The sequence below is a fragment of the Penicillium riverlandense genome (assembly GCF_028828495.1).
Source record: "Penicillium riverlandense strain IBT 135883 chromosome Unknown utg000003l_segment0_segment0, whole genome shotgun sequence".
Lineage (NCBI taxonomy): Eukaryota > Fungi > Ascomycota > Eurotiomycetes > Eurotiales > Aspergillaceae > Penicillium > Penicillium riverlandense.
Window position 1 is genome coordinate 5,221,254 of NW_026643196.1, and position 23,249 is coordinate 5,244,502.

The 23,249-nt window shown below is 51.5% G+C and overlaps 6 protein-coding genes across 6 annotated transcripts; 2 read left to right on the plus strand and 4 right to left on the minus strand.

Annotated features, from left to right (window-relative positions):
- Window positions 1-5,404: 5,404 nt before the first annotated feature.
- Window positions 5,405-7,322, minus strand: rlmA (SRF-type transcription factor RlmA; the record flags this gene model as incomplete). Its single annotated transcript, XM_057197178.1, has 4 exons — window positions 5,405-6,429; window positions 6,498-6,987; window positions 7,049-7,205; window positions 7,267-7,322. 4 exons carry the CDS (start codon window positions 7,320-7,322, stop codon window positions 5,405-5,407), a joined length of 1,728 nt encoding a protein of 575 aa, XP_057054574.1.
- A 2,998-nt stretch (window positions 7,323-10,320) lies between these two features.
- Window positions 10,321-13,672, plus strand: N7474_005764 (DUF1708 domain-containing protein; the record flags this gene model as incomplete). The annotated part of the gene is made up of 3 exons (XM_057197179.1): window positions 10,321-10,510; window positions 10,606-11,137; window positions 11,188-13,672. The coding sequence occupies 3 exons, from the start codon at window positions 10,321-10,323 to the stop codon at window positions 13,670-13,672; spliced, it is 3,207 nt and encodes a 1,068-aa protein (XP_057054575.1).
- Window positions 13,673-14,323: 651 nt separating this feature from the next.
- N7474_005765 (ThiJ/PfpI family protein) lies at window positions 14,324-15,241 on the minus strand (the record flags this gene model as incomplete). The annotated part of the gene is made up of 3 exons (XM_057197180.1): window positions 14,324-14,715; window positions 14,831-15,068; window positions 15,164-15,241. The coding sequence occupies 3 exons, from the start codon at window positions 15,239-15,241 to the stop codon at window positions 14,324-14,326; spliced, it is 708 nt and encodes a 235-aa protein (XP_057054576.1).
- A 1,492-nt stretch (window positions 15,242-16,733) lies between these two features.
- N7474_005766 (alpha/beta hydrolase) lies at window positions 16,734-17,720 on the plus strand (the record flags this gene model as incomplete). The annotated part of the gene is made up of 1 exon (XM_057197181.1): window positions 16,734-17,720. One exon carries the CDS (start codon window positions 16,734-16,736, stop codon window positions 17,718-17,720), a length of 987 nt encoding a protein of 328 aa, XP_057054577.1.
- Window positions 17,721-17,744: 24 nt separating this feature from the next.
- N7474_005767 (fungal specific transcription factor domain-containing protein) lies at window positions 17,745-19,586 on the minus strand (the record flags this gene model as incomplete). Its single annotated transcript, XM_057197182.1, has 1 exon — window positions 17,745-19,586. The coding sequence occupies one exon, from the start codon at window positions 19,584-19,586 to the stop codon at window positions 17,745-17,747; it is 1,842 nt and encodes a 613-aa protein (XP_057054578.1).
- A 1,260-nt stretch (window positions 19,587-20,846) lies between these two features.
- N7474_005768 (putative sucrose transporter) lies at window positions 20,847-22,773 on the minus strand (the record flags this gene model as incomplete). The annotated part of the gene is made up of 5 exons (XM_057197183.1): window positions 20,847-21,748; window positions 21,799-21,914; window positions 21,966-22,155; window positions 22,212-22,283; window positions 22,338-22,773. 5 exons carry the CDS (start codon window positions 22,771-22,773, stop codon window positions 20,847-20,849), a joined length of 1,716 nt encoding a protein of 571 aa, XP_057054579.1.
- Window positions 22,774-23,249: the final 476 nt, after the last annotated feature.

Below are 23,249 nucleotides of genomic sequence, written 5' to 3' on the forward strand. Positions count from 1 at the left end.
GGTAAAATCATAAGTAGAGATCGACGTTTTAAAAAGGATGGAAAATTGATCACTTGATACAGAACTATGAGGTTTCCACCTCTTAAAAATGATCACCATTCCCTGTTAGAACATACGAGCTAGAGGAGCTAGAGGAGCACTCGTAGCAGCTCCAAGTGAGCCATACCAAGGGGCATGAATTGCTGTCGCTTTGCTTGATAAACCTGTCAAGTAGCAATCCACTGGTTCATTGGTGTTGTTACAACATAATCCGGTTTATATGGATATTCACGCTGATATTCGCATTAGGAATCCCGTTAGACTGCGAGCCACAAAGTCTGAGATTAGACGCTATTTATCATAATAAGTAATTTGTAGTTCCTATGTTGGCAATAAGAGTACTGTGTAGAGGATTAACTAGCGAGAGCTGGCACAGAAATTCCGATCAATCATTGATTTGACTCGTGTGTTTTCAAAGTATTTACCCATTATCCCCTCGAGAGGCTTTTGTTCATATACCAATTGTACATTGAACCCTCAAAATACAAAATGCCACAAGCTTCCCATTCAATCACATAGAGCATCGCATTGTACGTGAGCAGGCGCAAAACACTGCGGCCCACACTTCACATCAGGAGACTCACACTCCTCGCCGCAAGAGTTATTGATGATATACAGGCACGCCGACTTCGTATTTCCGGGGCATTTAGCGGCAGCCAGCTGAGAACCAAGCAGGAATGTGCTAAGAGCGATGATCTATATGCAGGAGGAGGATGTTAGTAAGTAATACATCAAGTTATATGGGTGCCAGGTTTCATATTGCGGAACTAACCATGTTAACAGCGCGCATTTTTGACAGAGTCCGAGGTATGGATTTCCCTTTCTCCGATGAATGCCGTGGGAAATTTAGATAAATAGAGTCACGACTAAGCTCTAGTTATAACTAAGGAAATTTTTAGAGTAAGCATGGCCCCTAATCTAGTGTGGTTTGGCCCCATTTTTCGCCAACGATACTGAGGCAAATGTGAAGGATTGACGTGCTAGCGTTGGTTTGGAGCTAAGGGCTGGATTCGAGATAAGAATAGAAATCCTTTCTCTACTCTTTCCCACGTGCCCTCACCGGGGCGTTTATTTCAAATTGGCAACGCCAGATCGTTTCAGCCACAGGGCGTGGTTTTTTGATATATGAATTTGTCTTAGCTTTGCGTCTGGAAGGTGCAACGCTATCGACCCTAACTTTATTCAGCTCAATCAGCACAGGATCCTTTTAAGTCGCTGCTTAGTACTCTCCGGCTTGGTAACCTTAATTGTTCCCATACAATAACTCCGTAGACAGAAAACGCGAAAGTGTCCAAACTTAGTGACACATCACAACGTGGGAGCTGTATCAATGAATATCATTATCACCCATGGCTTTGTATCACGGCTGTGTGGTCTCCCCGTGAAAATAGCTGAACCCTGGGATATCTCGAGCTGCGGACCGTGTGCGGGAGTAGCGAATGTGCGGCAAACTACCAGAGTGGGCCTCTACTGACCTTTTATTGGATCTACACTCATGGAAAACATTCATTTATCGTCCGTCTTTGCATTTCTGTGTTTCCATTTCCGTTCGGTGATCGAAGCGCAGCAGACATGTCGGCCTAAACCTGAGGTTTATTATTACTAGCTTTGCGCTCGATTCAAAGGCCGTCAATTTGGATTGAGTCACGCGTCTGTCTACAAGAGCTGCATGATGACTCTTGAACTGGAGATTTATTTGATGAGTTTTAATCCTTCACCCCCATCCAAGCTTTTCCAACCCAACGAAACGAGCAACTATGCTCAGCGACACATACACCATTCTTTTGGATCCCCGGCACCATCCAAATAACCTAAGCAGGACCAGCATGTTCGACGGCTTGGGCTGGAAGTCGACGACAGAGATTGTACATATCTCGTACTGTGAACCTCGGGTTTTCCCAAACTCGATTCACAGTTATCAGGCCTTTTTACTTTCCCCGAAAGGCCATCGCCTCCTTTGCATTTCCGCGGGCATCCTTGAAAATCGTCCAGTCCAACTTGTTTTTGACAGTGTTTGCACGTGGCAATGTTTTGCAAAGTCGTGCACATTTGTGGAAGTTCCTTATTGGGTGGGATATATTCGATGGGCGGCTTCACCCCCATCGGTATGAATACCTCAGTAGGTGAACATAGAAGACCCCCCTCGGCCAAAGGGGTCGATACGAAAAATAATTTTCGCAACAGCTTCTTTTCTTCCTGTGTCGGTACTCTGGGTGAGATAAGAATTATCCGTTGGAACCCTGTGCATGTGGCTTTAAGACAAACAACACTAGGGTAGTCCAGGAATTTGGCGATATGGTTTAGTATGGTCGAGCCGAGTGTCCAAATCGTAGGGTTTTCCCATCGGTAGATGGAAGGGACTTGACGTTTATGAGCGCCAGTGGTTTCTCGTTCATATAGACCATAGGTTCGAGTATAGGGCTTGGGAGTATCACTCGCTGGGCTCGCAGCAGTCGATGGGTTCGGGGCAGACGATTGATCTGGAACCGGCGGAGGGTTTGAAGGTACAACAGAATTCTGTTCCTGTGCTTCTAAGGAAGTTTCATCCTTAGATGGGGTTGGAGCTGTAGCTTGCTGTTGTTCTGGCGTCTGTTTGGATTTCAATAATCCCCGAATTTTGCCTCGAAGATTATAAGGGCCAGTGGTTTTTCGTCCATATATACCAGTATCGTTTGCTGGGCTCGCAGCAGTCGATTGACTTGGGGAAAACGATTGATCTGGAACCGGCGGAGGGTTTGGAGGGACAACATAATTCTGTTCCTGTACTTCTAATGAATTTTGATCCTTAGATGGGGTTGGAGCTGTAGCTTGCTGTTGTTCTGGCGTCTGTTTAGATTTCCACAATCCCCGAATATTGCCTTTCTTGGGCTTGAGACGTTCTAGCTTTTTGGCCAAATCCATTGGTTTTGAGATTCAAGATAAGAAAAAGAGCATCAAAAAACACAAAATCAGTTAGATTAGCGGGTTTTTCTGCTGCCACTTGCTGATATTTCCGGGTCAGCCATTAGACACCTTGTTTTATGGCAAGGGGAAAGAGTTTAAACTCCACTGTCGAAATCAACCCTGTAGACCCACCTTTGTTCAACCGATGCAAGGTTGTTTTGGCTGGCGCATGAGCCCAATGGCAGTAGAGGAAATGTCCAGAAACTATAGGAAACAGTTTCGCAAGTTCACCCCATACATCAGTTTTGAAACGAGGATGATGCCAAGGTCGGGTAAGGAGGCTCAGCACCTAGGTAAATGTACGTCGCTGCAACTCCAAGTGTGGAAATGTAAAGTTCTGGTGCAAGTGGAAATGGGAGCGATCAATACAGAAGCAAGATGCAGTGGGCGATCTGGGCCGTTATTAATGTACGCGAGATCATGCGAATGCCCCTCCTCCGGTCCTGTCTGCTCAGCCATTTTGGGTCGGGACCCTCTTGGCGCATTTGTTGCTGTTTGCGCCTATATCTCATTGTTGCTCGGTTATGCAAGGTTAACCACGAATCAAAATGCCGTATTTGTCTGTTTGTGGCTGTCCACTCGTATCGACGCTCGTGTAATCCTAGAAGGGCTCATTCTTAGCGAGTGTTGGTAGCGCGGTCAGGTTATCACTGTGGCGCCTTCCAAACCAAAGAAACCGGTCTAAATTTTAGTCTGGAGGTAGTATCTCATAGTAAGATTTTGGCACGGCCCTCACTTAGGTTTCAACTATTCCTTTGAAAAACGGAGTTCCGGATTCCTGCACCCTTACGGCATTTCGTTTCCTACAGCATGAAGCTTCTTCTTGCGCATCAAAATCTATCGGAGTGGGCGCAAAATAATCCCCGCAGTGTTCAAAGCCAATAGGATATCAACAGGATGTGTCTTTCGTCAGAGCAAAAAAAATAATTGCCTAACAATTAATTCCATTTATGCCACGGGTAATCAAGCCGCCAAGCTACTAGTCCGGGGAAATTCGAGTGTCTGTGGCTCGCCCAATTATTTTTCAGACTAATTATCCATCAATGCTGGTAAAAGGGGCCAATCCAGGGTCTTCGCCAAGCCGCCAATCCTCATAGTTAGTTATTCCAGTGATTTGGAGTCTGCAATACCTCTGCGCCATCTGCTGATATACGTTTGTACTGACCTGGCACTGCGTTAGCAAACCTATCTGTTTTATAAGGCAGGCAACCTTTCACTCAGCTGTGGGCAAACGTGGCTCCATGTGAAATGCTTGATAACGACTTCTGAGCGTACGTAGTTAGACTAGAGATATTCACTAAAGAACCTAGGCCCTCATCACGGTGATCATACCCAACCTCCCCCTTCAGTTTATATCATACTTCTAGCCCTTAGCCTACTTCAATGCTAACCGATCCATATAGTACTACCTATGTACTAAATTTCCAAGGGATTAGGATAGTGAGAGGATACGATTAGCTGCCTTCTGGGCGCTCGTTGGGCGTCAAAAGAGGGCTACGATTATCTTTGGTAATAAAGATGCTGAAGAGCATGATCGGGCATGATCTACAGAACTTAATTAAAAAGATTTCACATTCTATAACTATAGATTGCGAAGATTTTATTCGACCTATAAGGGGGCCAGCCAAGGGGTCTCAGATCCTTGACGGACGGATGGAGCTAAAATAGGATTGATACTATAGTCCTTACGGAGTAAGCAAAATAGATATTCTAGGAACTAGTTGCCCCATGAAATAGGACGGGGTACAGTGCAAGTAACCTAGGTGGTATACAAGTAGGACGATAGGTAACATAGTTTAGAGATCAGCCATCGAGTACACTATCTGCCCTATGCCACCATAAGTACTCATTAGTCGAAAATAATACTTTCCCCTACCTAAGTGACCCTTGGCCCCTTTTTGCGGAAGCGGTCCTTTTTTGGAAGCAGATTCTTAGCGCGGTAATTTTATGGTAGATAAACAGTCGAAAGACGGCTTCGCAATACTCAGGGAACTAGGCACGACCCCGTAGATAACGTAGCTTAGAGATCAGCCATCCAGTACAGTCGGCCCCATAAGCCACCAAAATACATAGCAGCATGTTGCTGCCCTACAGATCCTAGCACACGGCAATGTGGAACAAACGTCATCTATGTTCCTATCCCTCCTATACGAAAGAGCATAGGCACCTTATGTACAACAACAGGAAAGAAGAAACAAGAAAAGAAACGCCAATTTCCGAACCAAAAGCGTACGCAGGCAACAATTGAACCAAGGAAAAACGATAGAACCCAAGGAGAAAAAAGAAACCACTTGGTGATCCAACTTCAAGGCACGTTGATAGCAAAGGCGAATGAAATGTAGGGGGTATAGAGAGCATGAAAGATGACCCTGAGATCCACAGATCCACAGGCGCTACCAAAGTAAGACATCAGTCAAGGGCATCATATTTTGGGTTTTTTGCTGGTGCCTTCTCCCGGAGGACCTGAATCCGGGGATTTGCGTTTCTTGTCCGGTTCATCATCCCGAGAGAAGCCAGGGCCACTTTGTACCGCGGGGGTTGGGAATGTGAGAGGACTGGGCAGCATGTTCGAATCAGGTCCTGAGCGGCCAAAACCCCACTCCGGGAAAAAGCTGGATGGTGATGGGAGGAGTGCGTCGGAGACAAACCGGCTAGGGAGTGCCGATATGGGTGTTTCTATGTTGCTCGTGCTGTTCCCATTGTTATTGGGGTTGCCAGCATTGCCTCCGTAGTTGTTCTGTGACGCAGCGACCGGCGGGGGTGGGCGGGCAAACGGATTCGGTGGACCCTGCGCACCGGCACTCAGAATTGCGCCGGCTGAGGGAGACGGAGGGGGGAGAACCACCCCAGATGGGGGGTTATCGGCATTCCCTTTGGCAGGAGTGAGCGTCTTGTTTCCAGCAGAATCGTGCGATGAAGATCCTGCCGTCGCACTGCCGTGATCTGAACTCTCGCTGGGAATCTGGACCTTCAGTTGTGGTCTTTTCGATGCTAGTTGCCCGCTGTTTGTCCGCACTGGCGGTCTGATATCCGAGACTGACGATATCGAGTTTGTACGAGGAGTGCCGGCCGCAACACTACCCCTGGATTCAGATGGCTCATGTTGCGATTGGTTGATCTTCTGCAACATTGCCTCGCTCTGAGGTGGTTCGTATATTGGAACGCCCGAGCCGAAATGACGAGCGAGCACGGAGCCGCGGTCATCAATAGGCGTGAATATGCTGCGCGACTTGGATGAAGACAATGACCTCGGCTGTGGTGGGGACTGTCTCTCTTCAACTTTCATTGTCGCCGTCGTGTTCTCTTGGGAGCCTTGAGATGTAGGCACACTGCGCTGCTGTTGGCTGTCTGCTGCATAGGGGGAGGCGCCGAGCTTCTGCCAGACTCTTGCATGTATGCCTGCTGCTGCGCCGGTGCGTGAGAGCCCTGTGGCATTCCCATCTGCTGCTGTTGCTGCTGTTGCTGCTGTTGCTGCGGGCCTCCTGAGTGCGCATGAGGTGGCATATGTTGCGGACCTTGATGGTGTGGCGGCATCGATTGAGGCGGCAAGCCGTGGGCGTGTATCGGCGGTGTTCCCTGATGCGGCGGATGACCGTAGTGCTGAAATTGACCTGGACGGACGTTCGGATTGTACATCGAGGGATTCTGCATGTATGCATATCCACCATTTTGCGGTGCAGGTGGCGGCGGAGGCGTGGCATGCTGCTGGGGGCCCAGGTTCGAACTGCCACGACGGATATGATTCCTCGAGGTGGGACGTGAGTGCGATTGCGGGGTTCCATGTCGCGTTAGAGGAAGGCCGTTGTGGATCGGGGGAGATGCGGAAGGCGCGTGATTGATGTGTTGGAAGCCAGCCTGGTGTTGGAGGTGCGGCGGGCCGGTAGGAGCGCCATGTTGAAGGGCTTGTATCTCTTCTGGAGCGGGCGTGGTCTCATCTTCTTCGTCATCGTCATCGCGCTTACCAGAGAAATCATCCGGTCCTTTGTGCTCGTGGGGAGGTCCAAACTGAAGCATCCCGGCGGATTAGCAAGGAAACGGAATCGCATCAAAATCGGGAGATACGTACATATTGATACCGTCCCAGGGCATCGTGCATGTCACATGAAGAGTACTCGTATAGTTTCTTGTTGTGGCCAAAGATGATGACGGCAACGTCCACGGAGCACAGAACGGCGAGCTCATGCGCCTTCTTAAAGAGGCCCCCCTTTCGTTTCAAGAACGTACTAGACAGTAAACGCGTCGGTTAGCTACAGTTCATCCTTTGAGTCGACAAGACCGACTTACACAGAACGGTTGCGATCATCTTTGATGGCTTTGATCTCGATCTTTCTCCGACCCATTGCGGATGGCTATGGGCGCACGACAAGTGCAACGGTGTGGTTAAACGGAAGATGTAAAGTCAAGCGATGCGCCTCGTAGTCTACACGAGGCCCCGCACAGTTATGTGCTTGTCCGTGGGTTGCGGACTTGACGCGATACCGATCGGGGGTCGCGAAGTGAGACCCGGCGCGGGTCAGCGAAGACTCTGAAGCGACCGTTCCCTTCAAGAAGTTCGGGTCGCGATACCCACACGGATATCACCGGGGAAGGAAAGAACCCTCGCGGAGTAGGTGAAACACTTCAGAAGACCTGAAGATGAACCACCGCGCGACTGAAGTGGGCAGGACGGATGAGGGAAGAATGAACGGGGGCACTCAGGGGACGAGTACCACACCAGGAACCAGAAGGGAGATGGACAAGAGAGGAAAGCGACACTGTCCAGGCGGGACCAAGCAGATCACTAACTGGGATGACTAGATCGGGCCGGAACAGCTGTGATTGACGATGCAGAAAGGTTGATTCTAAAGATAGTATCGAGGGAAAAAGGAATGGGAAGGAGCGAGGCAGGGTGGGACTTAGGTAAGCAGCCGTGTTCTATTTATAATGACGACAAAGGGGCCCGCGCTTAGAGGGCCTATGAGACGGGGGATCGTCTGTGATAGGGACTGTCTAGTATTAGTCCCTGCAGTAGGAGCGATGTCGTTGTCCATTCTTCAACAGATGAAGTGGTATCTACTCCGGAGAGAGTATGGTGAAGCCTCTCGCCCTGGGTGGAGCTTCCCCCCAGTGCAAGGGGGCGGGTCGCTCCCTAGCGGGGTCTAGATGCTGGATATGACCTAGTAGGTAACTATTCAGTGACATACTGGCCAGGCACCATGGAGGTCCATTATGTCATGCCCGCTGGGGGTCACCTGCTCTGACTACGTATCATAGCAGCCTGAGTGAGCAATGTCCCGGTGCCTGTCCGCGATGCGCGTTGACCACTCAATGCTGGACCTGCCGAAAATGGGGCACCCAACCAGCCAATGCGCAAAGAATGCAGTGGCTACGCGATACAATCATCACGCTCTCACAGGATGCGCACGCCTTCTAGGACCGGCTTCGATTTGCGCCGAAGCCTAGGCAGCCGGCTGCGGATGGAAAGACAATGGAGGCTAAGTTCTACTAGCTGCCTCGCCTTGAAAAGCGCCTCAGAGCACCTCATGTGTCGCCCAAATATCCCTGTCTACCCAAGTTGAACGCTGTCAAGTACCTCGGAGCCGGACATCCCCCGGATGTCGCACGCCCGCAGTACGATTTGTTGCGGAAACTCAAACCATGCCAGCAGATACTCACGCTTCCGCTGGTAACAGAGAAAGAGTTTGATGTCCTACCGAATGTCAATACATGACCCTGCAAGTTCGCCAAGCTTCAGTATTATCGGCCGACTCAACAACTTGGACCGTCTGGCCATGTCATGACTTTCCGCATGACCCTGCAAAACTTCCACTTCCATCATACCACCTGCTCGAAACGCAGAGGTTCCTTCACGAGATCCAATCGGCGACCATATAGTTTGATCAGGACGAGGACAATGACTTCCCTAGGCAGATTGCTTTTCTCGAGTGGGAACTGACATGGGAGATCGAGGATGTGGCTGATATTGCTACATGGCGTTTCATGCCGCAATTGCTGTACCTCATTTTTATGATCTTGCGCGGTTCCTCCGTGAACAAGGGACGGGAGGTTGGTCACAGCCTTATCATGCTCTCGCCGGACGCGTATGCGTTCTGGGACTGGTTTCTCTTCGCCTTCACAGGTCGCGAACGAGCATCGAGTCCAAGGTCGGCTCAGCGTAGAATTGGCCATACTATGACCATCATCGCCAGGGCGCAGCAGCTAAATTTGAAGTTTGGATTTCCAGGATGCCAATACACCACACAAAGACTCCAGACCACATTATTATGGATTTAGGAGGCAGATTGATGGTCGCCGTCAAGGTTAAGACTGCAGAATCTCGATAGCGGATACGGCTAGGCATTTGCACCACAAACAGCTTTTGGTATGCTCTAGACTATGCTAGAAGCAATAGAGAGGGCATAGTTACTCTCTCTGGCGGGTCCAGATTCTGGAAATTTAATTAGTTACTTTGCTACCGTTTTATTCACCGTGGCCCCTCTTGTCCCATTATGTCATGTCGATCACCTTCTCTGGACAACCCTAGAGCCCTCACTCTATGTATGTATATGGACAGCCGGTTTCAGGCCTCCGGAGACTCCATGATTGGCCCCCGGTTTGGGGATGAAGTCATGCTTTAGGTGTTGTACATAGTCACTTTTGGACAGGGCAGGCTGAACCCTGGATCGGACCTCTCCAGCGTGGAGATGATGATCGCCACCATCATCCATTACTATTCTTCCTGTCACTTTCAATCCTACATCCTACGGTAGGTAGTGGCTTGTCCTTGTCAGCCATCATCATCCCTGTTTTGGGATATCCTTATCATTCCGTGTGAGAAGTAGTCCCCCATTGCTGTGCTTTGGGTTTTGGGCGGTGGCTTGCCCCGAGGTCGAGACCAACGGGTAAGTTTAGTGTGGTTTCGTTTACCCCTGAGCCAGCATCGCGAAACTCTGAGCTCTTTCTTCCACCTCTTTTTCTTTTCTCTTGGGTGTTACTCCCTTCCCTTCCTTTTCATCGTCTCTCGCTCTCTTCCCTTCCGTTCTCTTCCCGGGGTTTTCTTGGTCGTCTCCCCAATCTGCACGCTCCCACGAGCCGTCCCGTCGCATTCCCGACCAGGATTTCCCTTCTTTCCTGAGCCTTGTCCGGGGCTGCAGGACATCCCGGAGTTTGTTGCTAGTCGGTTTCCTGCATTACTCGCACAGTCCATTTAGCAAGCTCCCTTACTGATTTGTTGACTTTCGAGCAGACAGCCAAAAGGAAAAAAAAAAATAACGAGGCGGGACTGCATTTCCTTCCCACTGCCTGGTCCGCTTCCCAGACGCCTAGACTCCAATTTTCGCGGTCGCATCCCCTCCCAAAATGCCGTTCTTTTCTCGCGTCTTCCGGGGTAAAGACTCCAGCGTGACCAAAAAGCAAGCCAAGCCCGTGCCGACCTCGGACCCAGCACCCGCGAAGCCCAAGTGGACCGACGCATGGCTGCGCACGGAGGTTGCGCCGGAGGAAGTGCAGGACCTTGTGAAGGGCTGTGCGCAGGAATTGAAGGCTCGAGGTGGGTGACAAATTCCTTTTGCAACCATGTGGTGGTCGTGGCACTCGGCCCGATCCTGACACGCGCATTCCGCGGATTGCTGATCATTGGAACAGCGCTTGACACGCCATTCCTTCTCCTGCCGTTCCGTCCAAGCTCCGATCCCAGCGCTGCCCGGACTTTCGTTCGCAACTACTTCAACCAGTCCTTCGAGAAGGGCACCCCTGTCAATGGCGATGAGCTCATGCAGGAGTTGCGGCTCAATGAGCCGATGGTGCTGGCCAGTGTGCTCAAATGGTGCTGGAGCAGACTTCCTGGTGGCGTGGTTACGTGGGAGGCCTATGAGCTGTTCAAGGTCGGCGAACAAGGTACTACTGGACAACCCGAATGTGGAGAACAAAAGTTGACAATGAGTACAGATTCCGACTGGGCGCGCGACGCTTTCTCGACCTTCATCCCAATCAGTGTCGACTCCGATGCGCGTACACAGATCATCTTCTCCTTCTTTGACTTGCTGGCTGCAATTGCCGCGCATGGAAAGAGCAATGGTCTGGGAGGTCGCAAACTCTCCCGCTATGCTGGATGGTGGGCATTCGAACATACGGACACGGGCAATGGTTTCGAGGCTTCCTACAAGAACTGGGCTGCGTATGGACCTCTTCCCGCACTGAAAATGGGTGTAATACTGACATCTACAGTGGTGCCGATGCCACGAGCCACCTGTTTTTCGCCTATTTGCGCTCTTTGACGCCCGATGTGCCGCGCGGAGTCACCGGTATCTCTTCTCTGCCTATTTCCCTTCAGACTCTTCTCGAAGTCACGGAATACCCGCCGGAGACCCCCAGTCTGTTACAGGTTTCTACGACCAAGGTGGTTATGATCGTGGAGAATGTCTCTCCGACTCCCTTTTCCTTGCTGCGCCGCGCCAAGAACTTCGAATACAGTGACAACGATTGGCACTTGCAAGAGTTTGCCGACTTCGAGGACCCTGTTCAGGCATTGACCGACGAGTGCCTGCGTGTTCTTAAGTGTATTTCCACCACAAACGAGTCTACCGTCTCCACCTCGAAACACTCGACTAGCCTGCGGGATGCATCCTGGTCCCGTTTTGAGGATATCGGGTTCGGAGGTTCAATTGAGTCTGACCATGAGGATGAGGATGCCATTGCGGCGGCAGCGGTGCAAAAGAACGAAGCAGCTGGAGGTATCAAGTCTGTGCCTCAGTCCCAGGGCGCTGATTTCGGCCGTCCCACCACTCCGTCCTGGGCCGACTTCATGTCGTCCGGCTTCGGGGATGAAAACCTCAAAGATCCTGTCGGCCCCCTGCTCCTGCCACCGGACAAAGTACTGCCCCCTATCGTCGCGGCACGAGGCCAGAGCTCTCAGTCTCATAAGCGTCACTTGGACGCTGAGCCGTCACTGGAGCCGGCTGAGTTGGCCAGCATCAGCTCTCTGGATCTGGACGACTCATTCTGGTGGGTTTGGATCACTAGTCTGTCTGGCGACGAGCCCTCGGCGCGCAAGGCAGTCTTCGGCCGGTGCGCACTTCTCGAAACCGTCATCCGTAATACAAAGTGGCTTGTCCTTGAGGAACAGGTCAAGGGCGCCGCTCCGGAACCGGAGGCGGGCGCTCAAATTGTGGAGAAGAAGCGCTTCTTTAGCTTTGGTAGCCGCAAGGGTACCAAGCTGAGCCGCCGCAAGTCCTCGGCCAAGAAGGTATCTTCAATTGAGGAGTCGTACAAGCGAACGGGCAACCAGGCTGGGCAAAGCAAGACCAGCATTGGACCGGATCAGCACAAGCGGATTCAGGCAGCTGCCGCAGCTCTGCAAAAGAGGCATCGCGAGCAGGAGGCCCTGGCGGCTAATGACCGAGGTCACGCTGGCGACGAAAGCCGTTCCACCAAGACCAACTCGGTCCTGACGCTCCAACCGGCTATTGTGAACGAGGCCTCGTCGGCTATGAAATGGGCCAACAATTATGACAAGCATTCTCTCCGAGCCGCCTATCTGAGCGACACCCGTGCTGGCACCGGCAATCACACCGAGCCTGCCGCAGCACCTCCAGCAGAGAAGCCTATCACGCCCACACCTGCCCCTCCGGCCACTACCACGTCTAAGAATCCTCCGCCGCCGCCTCCTAAGGATGCCGTGGCCACGCCGCTGCCTCCATCCCCCGAGCCGCCTGCAAAGCCCCCCAAGGATGATGTTTCTCCCCCTCCACCTCCACAGGATGATGATAAGAAGGCCGCCGCCAAGGCAGTGGTGGTAGAGCCGCCTAGTGAGCCGTCACCTCAGGAACCGGTCGAGGAGACCAAGAAGCTCAAGAAGAAGGCCGGCAACGCCGGATTCAAAAACATGTTCACCACCAACAAGAAGAAGAGCGATCAGCCGCCCGTAAGGACCACTGGTGTTTCTTCCTCTGTAGCAGCCGCGCGTGCGGCCCTCGAGGCCAAGGCCAAGGAAGCTCAAGATCCGGCGCCCAAATCAAAGCCCACTCTGCTGAAGAAGAAGCCCGTTGCTGAGAAGAAGGCTGAGGCGCCAGCCCCTGCCCCTGTCCCTGCCCCTGCTGTGGAACCCGAGAAGCCCTCGACCCCCCTGACGGCTGAAGAGCCAGTGGCCGAGCCCGTGGCCGAACCCGTGGCCGAACCTGTGGCTGAAGCCGGGGCTATCGCACAGCCTGCTGCCAGCTCAACTGACGAGAATGTCGGCGGGCCACCGACGACACGACACGCAGTCGAATACGACGCTCTCTCGCGCGTCGATACCAACGAGCGCGACGCAGCTGATCAGGAGTTCTCCAAGTTCGACCAGGGCCCCTTGGTGGAGCAGCCGGCCTTTGTTCCTGTTGAGTCACCTCAGCTGTCTCCTGTGGCAGCGCGAGCACCAGAGACAAAGCCTGAGGCCCCCCAGGCCCCTGCCAACCGCCAGGATGACGAGTCTGCTGCCGCCACCGAAGCAGAAGCTGAAGTTGAAGGCGAAGTCTCACCAGAAGACCGCTGGGCTCAGATTCGCAAAAATGCTGCGGAGCGAGTTGGCGCCACCGAGGAGCCTGAGACCCGGACAAGCCAGTCTGAGCGGACGGACGAGGGAGACACCAGCGGTGAAGAAACCATTGAGTCCCGCGTTGCTCGCATCAAAGCCCGCGTCGCCGAGCTAACCGGAAACATGGAGACAAATCAGTAAACTCATCGCAGCCATTCACCCACAGTGCCTCACCCTATCTCTTTTTTGTTTGGAATTTCCTTTTGTTGGTTGACCTTGAATCCCTTTTTACCTTTATTCTCCCGACGATCCAGGATTCTTTCTCGTCCTTCGTCTTCATTCATATACCCTCTCTCCCCAACGAGTGTTTGCTTGCTTGTCTTGTCTTGTCGAGTGTGGTCGATATACTTCCCACAGCCAATTGGAAGAATGTCTCCTCTGGATGAACGGGCAGTTGAATATCGTGATACGACTGACGGATTATTTGGTCTTTGCCTTTTGACCTGGTTCTTCTTTTTCTTCTCACCCGTCGTCCCGGGCTGGACAGATATCCCCTTTTTCTTTATCATTTGGAAACAGATCCCTTCGCCCTATTGTCTTGTCACCTCTCACCCACCCCAATTCGGCTGCTGCTCCGCTGCTGCTCCTGCTGCTTCTTGCTGCCATACTCTGCTCTATTCCCCTTTTGCTACTGGTTATTTTCCCAGTTTTCAGTTGTTATCAACCAATATGACTCGCTTGTTTTGAATCCGTGTACTAGTAGTGTAGGCTAGATACCTAGGCTGTACTCTACATGGCACCGACTGCATGTCCACCTACAGATGGCAAGCAGGCAGATAGGTAACAATAGTCTTAAAGCCCCAAAGCCTTAAGAATCTCCTTCCCAACCCCTGTCGCCGACGCCGGATTCTGGCCCGTGATAATCGTCGAGTTCGTCCCAGCAGCCTTGGACACAACCACCTTCTCCCCCCAAGCCGCATCGGCCTTGACATACTTCCCGCCCGAGATGCGTCCCAACTCCGTCTCCAGCATGAACGGCATCACAGAGGACAGGCCCGCCTGGTCTTCCTCTTCATTCGAGAATCCCGTCACCGTGATGCCGGAGATAAGCGGCACGCCGGACGGAGCAGTCGCGTTCAGAAGCACGCACGGCCCGTGGCAAACGGCCGCGACGGGCTTGTTGGCTGCCGCGAAGGTTTGGATTAGGGCCAGGCTTGTTGGGTCGGAGGTTAGGTCGAACATGGCTGTATTATTTCCTCTCGTATTAGTTATTGTCTCTTTTCTATTTTCTCTCTCATGCATATATTATTCCCCTTGGGTTATATATATAACTGAAAGGAAGCAGGGAGGGGTACGTACGGCCATGACCTCCAACATAGAAAATAGCATCAAACTCGCCCGCGCGCGGGACCATGTCCGCCAGCTTGTGCGTGTTCGTCCAGAGCGGCTTCTGCTCAGCCAGGAACTTCGTCGCCACGGGGTCGGACTCGAACATCTTGACTGACGACGGGTCCAGCGGGGCCTCGCCGCCCTTGGGCGAGGCGATGGTCAGCGAGACCTTGGAGTGCAGAACCTCGTGCGGATGGGCGAATTCGGGCTTTGAGATTCGGAGTTAGTCATGTGGGAGAAAAACACACCCATTGGGTGTTCTTTTGTGTGTATGTGCCCCGCGAAGTATGTTGGGAGTCTTACCAGGTACCAACCCGTGGGGGCGTGGTTAGCCGGGATTTCGGCTTGAGAGGTGAGCACGACAAGAACTTTGGGAGACATTGTGCGCTGGAATTGTTTTGTGAATGTGTCAGGAAGAATTAATTGTTGAAGAAGATATGTGTAGCTACTAAAATACCGGACAATAATCACCATTTCGTCACTGCCCCTCCGATCGTCGCAGCAATGATATCATGCGTCGATTACATAACTATGTGACACTGATAGTTCCTGTAGTGTTTGAGATGGCCTGCGTTAAGTGGTGAATATTTGCTCTCCACTAGAGCAGTCCTTGTAGGGCTGGCCGTCATGGTAGACTGCACAGTCGTCTTGTTCAATATTAAAGCCCTTGTATCTTAGGGCCACTACCTACACCCTCGGCTGCAACCTTCTTCCCCCTGGCCAATTTTCTGAAAAATAAGGCCACTTCAACCAAGTCTAGAGAAAGTACAACATCGTTCTTGCTCTGGTAACCTGATTTGGACGAGTGGCACTCTGAGCGATGTTATGAGAGAAGCTTTAATCGAATCACGTGAGCTAACTCTCGGCTTAACTAATATCCGAATCGCTCCTCCTGGCTGAATGAAGGGCACCATAGCCAACACCTCCTGATTTGTACCTCCTGTAATTTTAATGTGGGCCGCAAGGAGTCCACGTGATGTATGCTATTTTCGGGTGAGCCATTTCGTGCGCTTATTCGATTCGTTGACCCAGATTTATACAGGGTGGCCAAGGAATAAACGTAGGTCTCCACTATCATTGTGCCAGTTTTTTTGTAAATTCTCAATGTGTTGGATTTGTTTATCTATCCACTACTTCATAGAATGACGTGTCAGCTTTAACAACAAGGCAGTGGTAAGGGACACGGAAGAAGACCTGGTATTGGCCCTGAGCGCCTAATGGCGGGTGTTCCAAAAAGCTACAGACTGGTTATGGAGAGTCAGCCGCAACAAGAGGGTCAGGGTCAGGGTCGATAACACGGCGATTTTCGTGCCAGTCCATGATCGCTCCCAGCGTGCTCCGACCAAGCGCTTCAACAAGACCGACACTGTTTGGGCGAGGGTACTTAGGGACAATCTACTGTAGTCTTGAAGCCTAGATACGAATTCTTCGAAATAAGGAATACTAGTACATTAGGCTGGAAGGCTGGACCAGGAAAGGCAACCAGACTAATAACACAGCAGAATTTCATAGAATAGGGATTGAATATCGGCTTTCAACTGAGCGGGTCATCTTTTGCATAAGGTCCCCAGCTCATTTACCCTTAATTGGCCCATCGGCGTTAGCCTCCAACCCGACCCGCTTTTATCGGCGATAATCGTGCATGTCCGAAAACGGAGGTAGAAACGCTAATATGATTGGGAATTGTAGTGTTGTCTATTGAATCCAACGCGTCATAGTTGCCATAGGGCCTACTGTAAACCATCGGAGGGGTCTTTTGCCGTGGCATAACGCCGATGACCTCGGGTTATTTAAACCTGGCGAAATTCGACGCTTAAGAATATCAAGATCTTTCTATCAAACGTTATAACCAATTTCTTGAATCGAATCCAAAATGCCTTCCCACGGTAACTACACCACTGAAAAGGTCAGATATATCTCTCATGGGGAGACTGTCAGTGGAGTCCTTTTCCGTCCCACAAATGTCACGAAACCACCCGGTGTCGTTATCACCGGTCCATATTCTTTTGTGAAAGAACAAGCGCCGCTGCAATACGCAACCCGTCTCGCAGATGAAGGCTACGCCGCATTGATCTTCGACCCCCGCACTGTTGGTGAAAGCACCGGCGAACCCCGGCGACTGGAAAATCCGAAAATGAAAAACGAGGACATGGTCGCAGGACTTGACTACCTATCGGCACGCGGTGATGTCAATCCAGCCCGGCTCTTTTTAGTCGGGATCTGCCAAGGCGGCCCTGAATCCCTGGATGTGGCATCCTACGATGGCCGGGTTGTAGGCGTGGCCTCGGTCTCGGGATACTATCGAGACCATGAAACCGACATCTACATGATTTGCGCTGGGTGTGTTGCATGGACGCCCGGCGCGGATATCGCGGCGATGAAAATGCCCACTCCCGAACAGGGAGAAGCCCTGTACAATGCACGACTTGAGCGAGCTAAACAAGCCCGTGAACTGTACGACAAGACCGGGGAAGTGGTGTACCAACCGCTGGTTGATCCGAAGCCCGCTGACCCAAATACTGGGTCACTGGCCGGCCTTCCAGGACCAGTCGTTTGGTCCTGGTATGGGCCGTGGACATTGAAGGGATTTGAGAACCGATACGCGGTGATGAGCGACTTGGACCACTTTGACTATACCACCGTTCCTGGCGTTGCGAAGCTGAACAAGCCGGCGCTGCTGATCCACGGCGACAACTGTATGAATGCGGCGGCTGCTAAGCGCCACTATGAGTCCATTCCCATAAGTCAGAAAAAATTGATCTGGAACAACGAGGTTTCCCACTTCCAGCACTATGACCAGCCGGATTGTGTTGATCGCAATGTGGGTGATATTGCGGCATGGTTTGCGGAGATCAAATAGAATGCAATTGACTAGAGGTACATTTCAATGGTTAAACTCGTTCATCACACCCCAGAAGCTAGCATCTGAAAAGAGGCCCTCAAAGTTCCAATTATCTGTAACGTTCACAGTAAGCGGGTCCAAGGGCAAACCGTCCGGTGTGTCCATGAGGGGAATTTGGGTACTTGAAATATGATCGAAGAACAGGTCATGGGTTGGGCGCGGGGGTAAAACAGCATCAAAAAAGAATTCCGACAGTGTCCCATTAGAGTAATCTGTATCGCTGTTGGGAGAGATCCTTGTTGAGTTGCTGGAAAATGCCCCAGCGTCCTCGGTTTCCGAAATACCGAGCCGATGTCTTAGGCGATGGTATAAGCTGCAGACGACGCCATGTGCTGACTTTGCCACGGAATTGGATTGACCAATGATGCCCAGCCTTTGTATACCCTTTTTCACAACGTTGATACACTCTGTTCGTCTTTCGTGATCCTCATTCGGAAAGGCGATACAGAGTGCTGCAATGAGAACAATCGCATCGAAAGAAGCGTAGACCGGATTAAACACCTTGCGCTGGTGCGGCTCTGACCGTTGAAATAGTCGTTCCTGTGCATGAAGAATGGATATTCCAGCCTTGATGGCTTCTGTGCGACTGTTGGCAACAGAGAATATGAACGGTCGATGAAGTGCGAGAAGAACAAGGTGGATGAGCGAGGACATTCCTTCTCGGGCAATGGGTAGCCATTGGCACCCATGTAATCGATCAAACTTCGTATCTGGGTTTTCTAGACGGCACCAAGAGGGTAAAAGTAGTATATTGTTCTTGATTGCGGCGTGAACACGTTCGACCGTCGGGTAGTCTTGGGAGTTAGCACCGTTCTGTTCTATTTGGTGAATGTCCTTGAAATATCGATAGGCCACATTATAGCCGGCGAGAATGATGTCAAATGGTCTAGGGAGATCAGTCTCTGTTTGCCAATGCGAGAATAATTCTCGCCGTCTTTCGTCGTCCACTATAGTGTGAGAGAAGCGGTCTATTTGGAGATCGGTAGCAATCGGTCGACCGAGAACGACAGCCATATGGACGTCCCAAATATGCAAGACTATCCAAATTTTGTAACCAACGAGACTGCCATTGTGTCTCTCCCGCTTCGGCTCAACTGGAGATTGCTCGGATACAATTCGCCCGGTATGTAGGCCAATTTCCTGTGCATCGCGGATTGTTGTCCCAAGCGTATGCCAGGCTTCAACAACTTTACCGCTACTTTTCAAAAAAGAGGCCCGTAGCAGACCTGCTTGTACCATGGCGATTTTGATATTCTTTTTCCCCAGAAGAGCGAGTAACTCAGCGCCTGTATCGCTATATTCGGCCCCAAGATCATGGAAGGTCATACCAGCCATGGTCATGAGAGAATTGATCATTTCATCATGAGGAGGGTGAAAGAGAAGGGCGTGCGCAAGGACTTGAAAGAGTAGTGCTGGAAACACAAGGGTTCCTAGCGCCAATCTTTCCAAGCCCACTTGTATGTCAGAGTATGAGATCTTTGCCCGTTCGTCTAGGTGCTCTCTAAAGGATTCCTCGTCAAGCAGGTCATACTGCCAATTTATGTTGGAGAAAAATGTTTGGACCAAGATGTCGATGCAGGCCTGCGAAGGCAGCCGGCGGACTAATTCCTTATACCTACGGTCTGCATCGCTCCAGAAAGGGGACTCATTTGTGGCGGGAGAGTTCCGCAAACTAATATCCAGACCCCCATACAGCTCTGTTGTCCGTAATAGGCTCATGGAGTTGTGATTGCTGTGGCTGGAATATCCAAAGTCTCGGGCCTTGTCCTGAAGCTCGCTAGCCAACGTAGGGCCCGGTCTAGCAGGTTGGCACAAATGCATCATATTGATGCTACAGCTAGTATCCGAGCGGCCACTCTCACCGGAACTGCTTCGTGTGGCTTCGCAGCCCTTCCGCTCAGCGTCATAATAGCAAAGATCCTGCGGTCGCCAATCAGACCAAAGGCAATATTGCGTTTAGAAGTATGAATACCTGCGTTCCTCGCTTCATGCAGTTGCAACATGGATACTGGCGGTCACACTATTCAATCTTTAGCAGAATTCTTGTTTAGCTCTTTCGTGGGGGTTCCTACTTTTTGCTTGCGCCGATGACATTCGCTACAGGAGATGACAATTCTCTTCCTTTTTTGAGGTTTGTGTTTTTCGCTAATGAAGTGTGTCTTTGGTGAGGATATCTTCGGTGCCATATTGCGCAGAGATTTTAGCAGCTCTCAGATTGTGATGCTGAGAAGGATAGATGTCACGGTATGGAGGGGCACTGAGGTACTGTATCGAACCACGGTATTGTGGAAAATACCTACTAATATAGAAAGCGGTCTGAAAAGCGGAGACACCAAGGCATATCCTATCCAGACTCACGGCCCCTGGATTTCTTTTCCGGGAACCAAGTCGTAAGAGTGTGAAGGTATAACTGATTTCGAATACTACTGTAACTAACTTAACTCAGCTCTTGAGTAATAGCATGGGCACATGGCTTTCTCTCTAAGTCCACAAATATGCTCTCGGCGCTCCGAGGCTACCGGTTTCACGCTAACTGCCTGGCTCACACGAAGATCAAATCGACGAAAATTGCTTCGTCGTCTATTGACTGGATCGGAGAGGGGTATGCAGTGAGAAACGCTTGCTGAGGTAGATGCGCGAAAGGCGATCAAAGGAGGCGCTATAAGAATAAAGTGTCGAACTGTTATTGTGTGACCGATGAAGTGATACAGAAGGCGAGCCGCATCAGGATGTGAAGGTTGATCAGTTTGTTCTCAATCTATCTGCATTATTGGTATATAACCTCTTCTTCCCTCTCTATTTTTATTACCTTCGTGTTCTTCTCGGTCCTTTTCGTCTATATTCGACAAACACAAGCTTGTGTCCTGCGATCCCTTTCACCCGATCACCTTATCTCCTTTATCTCCACGTCAGTATAGTTGCATTAGGAATTATATTTTCTGTACCTCATTGTATATGCACATGTCACTGCCCCCGAACGCCTACAATAAAATAATAATGATAGTGTACAGCCCTCGCAGAACCGCCAACAGGCTCGTGTGATATGTGGATGGCTGAATGCGTCGGGTATATCCCATCCCACGCTCACAGAACGTACCGTAGCCGGCGAGTCGCCTCAGCAGCTATCAGGGCGCTCAATGCGCCGATAAAAAGACACACGGCGATAGCATTAGGCTTGTCCTTGTCCAAGTTCATCCACCCCGTATCTGACTCGTCAGCGCCGGGCTCTGCGCCGGGCTCGAGGATGCTGAAAACGATCCAGCTGATAAACGTGCCGACAAACTGGGGCAGGGTGGTGTACACATTCAGGACACCGAGGTAGATACCGGCCAGCTCGCCGGTCGAGGGGATGTTAGAGGACAAGGATGTCGGATCCTCCTCGTCTGTGTCACTATCCGCGTCGCGGTGGTTGAGCCGGAGTACATCCAGCTCCGACTCGGCGGCTGAGCTGGCCCGCAAGCTGGCCGATGTAATCATGGTCACTGCGCCTGAGCGTGAGGTCGGCATTGTTGCCGCGATACCGCCGCTCATTGTCAGCTTGTTGATCTCCACGCCCATGAAGGCGAACGGCGCCCAGCCGCTGATTGCCCAGGGGATGCCGCATACGGCCACTAGGAAGGTTGCGAAGGCGCGCGAGTGGGCTAGAGGCGCGAAGATCATGGTCGCTGCGAACATCACTTGCGAGATTAGCCAGGCTGTCTGGAGATCTGGCCGCACGGTGGTGATTGACTTGAGGAGTCTGGCGATCCCCGGCGGCGGCCGAGGTGTGAATCGCTCCCGCTTCGTGTCTGGCGGCTGCACGCAGAACGGAAGAAGCACCGAGCTGAGGAAGGTAATGGATGAAAACACGACCAGGGACAGACTGCCCACCCGACCCACCTCGCCCAGCATATCCGTCGTTTTCGTCACTTGCTCCGGCGGCACTTCATAGCGGAAATAGGTCTCCCCCACCCACGTGGTGCTATAGAAAAGAAACGGAAACCAGCCTGAAAAGAGTTTAGTGTGTGTGCGCAAAACTCAAGAAAGGTAGACATACCAATCCAAGCCCAGAATTGAGCCCAGCAAATAGCCTGGATGCGAGGCGGGAGCTCCATTGTAGTTCTGAACAGCTGAACGACAACTTGAATTGCTCCAGCTTTGCCATCAGAGTCTCTGTAGTCCCACTTTAGTATCTATACATCAGACCACCACTAGGGTGCTCACCTTGCCGAAAGTAACACTCGCTCCTTCACTGCATAGGATGTGACCGATACGGCCCCGATCAATGACAATGCAGCAATCACTGTCATCTGCTTGAACTGGGTGTCGCCAATGATACTCCCGAAGATGCTCACTGTATCAATTGAGCCAATAACGTAGCCGATGAGCTGGCCAATGGCACACATTCTCCCAGCTGTTGATGCCCAGTTAGACCACAAATAACTATGTTGAGAGACAAGATAAACATACCCCATGCAGACCCAGCTTGTTGTTGCGGAATCGGCAACGTATCCACAATCAAACTGCGGCAGCATGCTTGAACTATAGATTGTAAGTCATTTTTCCTCCTCCGTCAACACCACCGAGGTTACTCACCAACATTGATCGAGAAATCAACAGCATAAATACTCAAAACAGCCAATGCAATCGTGTAATTCCTCGCCTTCTCGGCATCCGCGACAAACAGCGCAACAATCTCAGCCGTCCACCCCAAAACAACCAAACACAGCGCCACAACAAAAGACCCAAAGACCATAAACGGCCTTCTCCGGCCCCATTTCGATCGTGACCGATCAGCAATGACGCCAATAAGAGGCTGGATAATCAATCCCGACAGCGGTCCCGCAATCCAGACCAGGGAGGTTTTGGATTTCGTCAGCCCCAGCTGGAGGAGATAAGGCGTGCAGTAGGTCATCTCCGTGCCCCAGGTGAATTGTAGTCCCACTAGACTAAACGTCAACAGCGCCATCCGTGTGGACTCGGATCGTCCCTTGATCGAGGGGGTTCCGGCCCACCGAGCTGTCTGCGGCATCTTGGCTGCGCCTGGATAGGCATGCGCTCAGCTGCTGCTGCTGCTGCTCCTTCTGCTGCTCCTCCGCTCTTCCGGCCAAAGGGCGGCGAGTATTTATAGCCTACCACCGTGCGCAGCGGACAATCAATTGAGTCGAAATTGGTGGTCAATCAGAACGCGCGTTTCGGTTTCGGGGGTGGGATAGGCTTGGTGAGACCTCCGAGCAGAGAACACAGGGATATGCTAATTGAGGTTCCCACTCTGGAATTGTATAATGCCCAGCGCTGGCTGAGGGCCGATTGGTGTCGGAAGCCGGGTGTAGCTCGAGGAAGGGGATGGGCCGTGTTTTTCTTGTTGACGGGACAGGCAGTCGGAATTTCGTGATTGTTCAATTCGATGGCGGAGGGGACGGTGCTGCTCGCGTGATCCTGCGCAGATAAGCCGGGGCGATTGTGGCGTGTGTCGCGCAGGTGGGAGTTGAAGGAGAAGGAGAATTG